This window comes from Amblyomma mixtum, chromosome 10 (genome assembly GCF_055824585.1).
Source record: "Amblyomma mixtum isolate Tamu chromosome 10, ASM5582458v1, whole genome shotgun sequence".
Taxonomy (NCBI): domain Eukaryota; kingdom Metazoa; phylum Arthropoda; class Arachnida; order Ixodida; family Ixodidae; genus Amblyomma; species Amblyomma mixtum.
The window spans coordinates 4654299-4661605 of NC_143021.1; the positions used below are offsets into that span (position 1 = coordinate 4654299).

General features: G+C 49.2%; 1 protein-coding gene across 1 annotated transcript; it reads right to left on the reverse strand.

Moving 5' to 3' along the window:
* Window positions 1-1734: 1734 nt before the first annotated feature.
* Window positions 1735-3318, reverse strand: LOC149325021 (uncharacterized). Its single transcript, XM_089564166.1, has one exon. The coding sequence runs from the start codon at window positions 3316-3318 to the stop codon at window positions 1735-1737; it is 1584 nt and encodes a 527-aa protein (XP_089420292.1).
* Window positions 3319-7307: the final 3989 nt, after the last annotated feature.

Below are 7307 nucleotides of genomic sequence, written 5' to 3' on the forward strand. Positions count from 1 at the left end.
GCACCATGCAAACCGGCTGGCTGCACTTCTACACAAACGGCTCAGTGAACCCCATCAATTTCTTGGGCTCCGTGGTAGTTCCGGCTAGGACTGCACAAATAAATGTTACGACAGATCACTAGACTTTGACGGGTGGAGAACCAACCGCTCTTCGTGTCGCCATTGAGCATATAAATCAGCACGGCCCAGCAGTGACCTATCCTCAGCGATTCCAAAGCAGCCACCCAAGGCTTACAAGCTGCTCTTCGCAGTGGAGACCGTGGATAACTGGTTGCGGAAATCGCAGAACATCACTCTGCCATCAATTAAGGGCATGACCTTATCTACAAGTGGCTACCGGGGCACAGCGGCGTAGCAGGCAGTCACCGCGCGGACGAGTTGACGCGAACTGCCCACCACGATGGCGATTGTGTCTCAATCCCTATTTCGCGAGCAGACGCAGCGGACGGCTTCAGAGTGGACGTGTGAAGTGCTTAAGTCTTCATTTTCTTTTGTGTAAAAACTGTATGAATACCTGGATAAGCATGGTGGTTTAGCGTTACGAACCGGACACGTTGCCGTGACCCGCGTCTCGAAACGTTCCTAGCAAGTTCCCGAAAAGGTAAAAGAGCTGCAATTATTTTTTCTAATTTTCTTCTCGTAAAAACAGCGCAGCGAGCAAAAACAGCGTAAAAAGCGTAAAAACGGCGCAAATATGAAAGTAAGCAACCCTCCTGTCCCCGCCCCGTCCTCGGCCCGAAAGCAAATGAATGTTGAAAACTTTTTTGCTAAATCCGTATCGTGAGCCTTATTTGCTGCTAGAACGTCTGAAATCTGCATCACTTGAAAATAAGGAGTTAAAAGCTAGACATATGCAAGTTTATATAAGGACGCGAGCCAGGTATGGCCTCTCGACTTGGACCTCGGGCACGACCCAGACGCCACTAAATAGGTAATTTGCAGCCCGAGCTTACGCGCAGGCCCTAGCGCGTGCAGTGCTTTGGGTCGCAATTCTTAAAAGCGCCACATATGTCGCACAAAGATAATGAGGACGGGAGCGGCGCTCGTGCCGTCCAGGTTATCTATTTTTTTTTTCACTACTGTTGCACTGTGAAGCATAGTGCGTCCTTTACCATGGGCCATCACTTTTGTTGCAGTCTTTTCTTCGTTGTTGCCCTGATTCGAGCTGTGGTTATCCTTTCAGAATTGCTGCAGCCGCTGCACGCCATCTCTCTGATAATGATGATGATGTCCTCAGGCTTAATGGCGCAGAGCGACTGCGGTCAGGAACTACGCACTTCTGCCTCTTCTTTCACTCTGCCATGGTAAAGATTTATTTTCGCGGATGAGTGCATTGCGGAGCAGCTAGCAACAAAGTCATCTCAATGAATCTGATTTCAATCAAAAGCACCACACATCAGGCCTACTGAAATGATGAGCTTAAACCTTTTTGTTCGGACACCTGTTTCCTCGTTTTTATTTTTTGTCGCTCGTGCCCGGCGTTTTCTCTTTTGCTAAACATGCAATAATATCTGTGAGCCGCCTTATCCCTTCTTATTCCTTCTCAACTTACGGCTTCACACGAGTGGAGAAAAGGACATTTTTCGTGCCATTTGGAGCCACGCTATATTGTTACGACGGAAATATGTAATACGTCTTTCGCCACCCAGCCGCATTGGACAATGCCGGCGTCGGCGACAAGCAGTCAGTCAATTTTAGTAATTTCCGGCGAAGCGGTGGTTAACTCGATTAGCATCACTTCTGGAAAGCTTCTTGGCGGCCCTCAGGAGCTGTAGAACAATACTCAGCTTGTGCAAGGGTAGTATCCTTTGGGCATTCCGCTGTGTACTGCTTTGTGCTCACTTTAAGCCTCGACGACGATAGAATTCTGGGTACATCTTCCGTCTCCTTCGTCCGCCGTTCAACAGGGCACTCTCCTCCGCCCGTCATGCCGTCGATGCGGCAGCCACTATCACGAGGCCGTGCCACGCTGGCCATAGTTTCCTGCACATGTTGCATGACCCTGTACCAAAGGTCGGTACTGGCACCCGAAAAAATTCTTGAAGACCTCTCCGATTCATTGGCCTGGATGGCAGCAAGGCGTACGACTAGGTCGTAGCAAGTGGAGGAAAACCATTCTACAAGACATGTGATGGTGTACGGTAGCGTCGCCGTCACTGCGCCTTCAGTCTGTGTCCCCTGGTCACGAATCCTCGTGTCCATATGTCCGCTGTCAGGAATTTGTGAGTTCGCGCGGCACGCCGCTTGGTGCACAGTTGGAAACTTTCGTTCGGACCTTCGCGGAAATGATGGGGTGAGTGCGTCCACCCACATATTGTCTCGGTCGGAAACATAAATCTCTCCGAATTCTTCTTCTGCCGATTTTGCGTGCAGCTCCGAAACGGCCAGCCGGCATCCTTGCCGCATCCTTCGAGAAGGCAGAAACCGGTAAACGGCGCTTAGCTCACTGCCGCCCCAACATTCCTGCAACAACGATTCGCATTCATGACGTCTTACGAGCTTCCTTCTGTCAGCAGCTGGCAGGTGACGGATGGTTAACATCTCCTCCATGCAGCCCAACTGCGGCCCCGACTGTGGTTCTGTTGCACTGCAGGCACCACCAACACTTCTCCTAAGTGTGCATGTGCACTCGCTGCTAAGGGCTACCATCTTCTCGGCTTCCCGGAAGCTTCCAGAAAGCCTAGACGGAATCGTCGTCCTCTTGCGGCTCCGTCGATGTGATCTTCGTGAAGGCGTGCACAACTTGCGGTTGGCGCTGGCGCAGGTGCTTACACGGGTTGGGCTGCTCGGGTGGTGGCCCAGAGCAGAACACTCCGCCCGGCAATGCGTCGAACCGCGGTCGTGCATTGGATCCACAATGCCAGGCGAGCAGTACCGGCTCTGTGCGATGAAGCGCTGCTCTCCGTGTGTCAAGGAAACGTCGGCGAGTACATTTTCTCGTTTTTCGGGGTCAGCGCAAGAGCCCGTTAAAGGCACAGTATGGTTGCTGTACTGTCTCGACGCTGCCAACGGAGGGAGCGGAGTAGAGTCGGAACAATCACCAAACATCTGAAGCGACTGAAGTCGATGAAGTTGCGTCCGTTCGCAGACCTGGGCAGCGCTTGGGCTGGTCACTTGGTCTAGCAGCCGTGACAAAGACCTAGGGCTCATGAGGTAGGGCGCAGTACCATGGGAGTCGCACAGGCCGGAGATTTTGATTATCGGCGTGCTACCTGCTGAGTCCGTGACCTCGGTGTCATACACCTCGACGTGAACAGAGTATTCGTCCAAGTAGCTGGTGTCTTCTCCATCCCCGCCGAACGCGCTGCGGCTGCCCATAGCCCCGCAGTGGTCACAGCGTGGAAGCCCGGCTCAATAGCGATGACGTCGGCCAGCACTCATCTTCTCTTTTAACGGGCTCGTGCTGATCCGCGAAAAACTGCTGAGGTTGAAATGATACCGCTGAATGTTACGAAGTTAAGAGCGGAATAAACGAAAACAATATAATGATACGAGCTGAGCTCAGCAGGAAGACATATCACTTTGCAATTGCCTATTTCCGGAAATGCAAATGACGAGAACTGTGCGCTTTCCATGAACCTAATTGCATTGCTTGTAGGAACGCAGTTTCGGTCGCCAATGATTTTCTTTATTTTTTGTTGTTATTAAGATCTATGTAATCCTAGTGTCTCACGCTCCTGTGTTTCTCACATTCCGCAGTTCTAATGATGAAAAGAAGATGAAAGAGAGGATGAGGAAGACAAAAAATCGCAATGAAGAGGAAGAAGGTTAGCTTAGAAGGGTTATTTTGTAGGCCAGTTGGTCAAACATATTTCAAGAAATGCTTCGGCGCGGCAGACAAGGATAAAACGTAGAAAAAAACGTGTGGTGCTCTGTGGTGTTTTTTCGACGCTTTGTCCTTGTCTGCCGCGCCGAAGAATTTTTTGAAATAGGAAGAAGGAGTTGGCCGTTTAGCAACTAGGTTCTCTTTCTTTTTTTCTTACGTCACCTCGAGTGCTCCTAGTAACGGATAATAGAACTGCCAGGTTTATTTCGTGACTCCTAGGCAGGTCACTGTAATTGTAGTTAAAAAAATTGCCGATGTTATTCCACAATCACCCTTGATACCGCTTGTACAGAAGTTCACAACCTTTCAGTCATCAGGAGTGGAGCGTTGATAGCATGGAGGTGGACGGTGACGGTCGAGGCATTGCCCCTGGAAATTCCTAAAGAGAAAAGCTCGTGAATAAAAGAAGCCTCTTGTTTTCTATAACCGTAAATATGAATGTCCCCAAGGTATTCAAAACTTGCTTGGACTTTAAGAGATCATCCGAATGCTCGAAAAACTGTGCGTAGTCGAGTTGGCAAATGGTACGGCATACGCGGTAAACATGTTTAAAGAGTCGGAAGTGTGGAGAGGTCGGCAGGAGTAAGTCTCTGGCCTGCTACTGCACGCTTGGGGCCAAGATACAGTGTGGTATGGTACGCACGGTACGTTGAGTCTGTGGTTCAACGTCTGCAGATTACATATGAGAGATTCCTTAATGTAGGGCTCCGAATTAATTTAAATCACCTCGAGTTCTTTAACATGCATTCGGATACCAATAATTTTCTTGCATTTTGCTCCACCAAAATGAGGATGGTACTCGATCATCACCCTTACTCAACAGCCACTAAGCCACCGCGCCGGGTGGTCAGCTGCTAGAGCTATTCTTCCGCATCTTCTGTATGGGAGAGAAGACAACGCAAGTACTAGCTACTGCTACAAGACAACGTCGTCTATTATCAGCTGTGAGGTCACGGTCGACGTAGAAGCTGCTTCGAACTGGTTAGGAAACTTCTGAAGGCCAAAACCTGACGGGTGTCTTTTAACCGACAGTGAATTCATTAATAGGCTTAAGAGATCTTCCAGGCAGTAAATAATAACTATCTTAGGCGTAAGAAACACGTATTTTCGGTATTTTTTTACCTGCAGCAGTTTCAAATATTTTTGCATATTTTCCTGCGTGCTTTTGTGCAACAAGGCGGACGACTGGGCGTGTTGGTATTGATTCATCTTAAAACCAGCCGGAAGGCACTACACAGGACGCTGTGTTGTGTCTTCCGGCTGGTTTTAAGGTGATTCGGTAATATTTCTTTCGTTACTGCCTCCTCTTCGTTGGGATGAAAAACAAAGCGCGAAAATCATGCCTGAGAGCTGAAGAAAAAAAATTCATATATTTCATTTATATTGTTACCTACCTAGGTAGGTAACTATATAAATACCTAATTTTCTAGTTACCTAATAAATACCTAGTTACCTAATTTCCTGAAAAATCGAATATTACCTGAAGAAAACATCACTAACAGGCTTGTGATTTTTGAAGATCATCGGGACTTCTCATGCGCTATAATTCGGCCCAAGCTGGCGCGGCAGTTTCTAGGAGAAGCCCCATTAATTATTGAGCCCATGGGCAGGATGAGGCGCACTGCTTGGCAGATTGTAAAATAAGGGAACGACTTGAGGCGAACTGTTTGCTGGACGAAATGTTGTGAAGGCAAACCATGAGGTTGAATTTTCCAGAAATATATCTATCGTTAAGAACACTGATGACAGTGGCACAAATACCCACGTGTAGAGTGCTCTGATGACTGACATGCGCCTGGCACATAGTTTTTAATGTACGGTGGCAGACACAGCGGCAAAATGACACGTGCGTGTTTTCCTTTGCTTCTGTCTTGTCATTTTACCTTGCTCTTTATAATCACAATGCAGAGCCAAGTAGCCCATCTTCTCGCTCTTGTGAAAACCGGTGCTGTATTGCGTTAACGAGCCCAAGACCTTAAGAGAATATCTGTGGTTAAAAAATTTCCTTGTTACGAGAAACCTCGAGGTTGTCTTCTTCAGCACAGTTTCTCAACACTGCGTCGAAATTGGTCGTTCCTATTCCTGCCTTGAACAAGCCTGAAGCATTGATCTGGGTGGTTTCCAGTACTGCGGTGCTGTGGGCCATGACGACGTAGGGAAGGATGGCATTCCATGTCTTGTGTTCGGCGTCCGCATACATGGCGAGCACGTGGGCTATCGTTTTAGTGTAAGACTCTGACTTACTGATTTCTTCCACTGTCGGTCCGGCGACGGGGGTTGCTCGGGAAGAGTAGCCTGTGCCTCACAATTCCCACTAGTGTAAGCAGCTGTCATCACAGGGCAGTCGCGCGTCGCTTAACCGCTTCACCACGACGCCAACAATGGTATGAGGACTCCCAGCAATCATCATCCGCAGCAGCCTGACTACGCCCACTGCAGGACAAAGGCATCTCTCAGATGCCTCTGTTAACCATGTCCTATGGAAGCTTCTTCCATAGCACACTAACGACCATCGATTATCTTGCATTCGAATTAAATTCCCTGCCCAAGCCAATTGCTTCTTCTTGATTTAGACTAGGATGCCATTAACCCGCGTTTGTTCTCTGACTCACTCTGCCCTCTTGCTTTTCCTTGAAGTTGCACACATCATTTTCCTTTCCATAGCTCGTTGCGTTGTCCTCAGTTTAAGTTAAACCCTTTTCATAGCCTCCACGTTCCTGCCCCATAGTTGAGTACCGGTATGATACCGCTGTTCTGTACTTTCCTTTTTAGAAAAGTACATAGACCACAATTCATGATATGCGAGAAACTGCCGAAATACGCTGCTCCCCATTCTAAGTGTTCGAGTTATTTCGCCCTGGTGACCCGCATCTGCGGTCACTACACGGGCGAGGTAGATGTATTCCCTTACCACCCCCAACGCCTCGCTACCAGCTGTACACTGCTGAACAGTTCCGAGACTGTTAAACTTTGCTTCGGTTTTGTGCATACGAATTTTCAGATCCACCGTGCTGATCTGCCTATCTAACTCTGTAACAAAATTCAGCGCTTTTTTGAGAGAGAAGAAACAAACGAAAACAGCGTTTCGCGGAGGGCTCTCGCCGGCGCGCGTCCTAAAACAGAGGAGAAATACACCCCGAAGAGCGACTAGCCTTTTGTGTGTGGCTGCCCCCTCTACCACCGCTCGCCGGCGCGACGCAAAGGGGATTGCGTCAGCCATGCCGTGGAACCTTCTGGAATGTCGGAGACGTTTCTACTCAATGACGGCGGAGAGGGCGTAGCCTTGCGTGTGCTAACAGATGTCTTCCGCCTCTTCACTCGCGCGTCGGCGGCAGCGCCAGACCACAAAGCCCTGGAAGCAACTGAAGCGCGTCAAAGCGTTTGACCAATGGGGACGTGCGCCCGGCGCGAGAAGGAGAAGGAGACCGCACGGCCGATACTATGTGTATATGCGCGCCTACCATGGCGCGAAGATCATGCT

Bases quoted from the DNA above. Each gene is read 5' to 3' on its own strand.
- LOC149325021 (XM_089564166.1), bottom strand. From the start codon at position 3,318: ATGGGCAGCCGCAGCGCGTTCGGCGGGGATGGAGAAGACACCAGCTAC.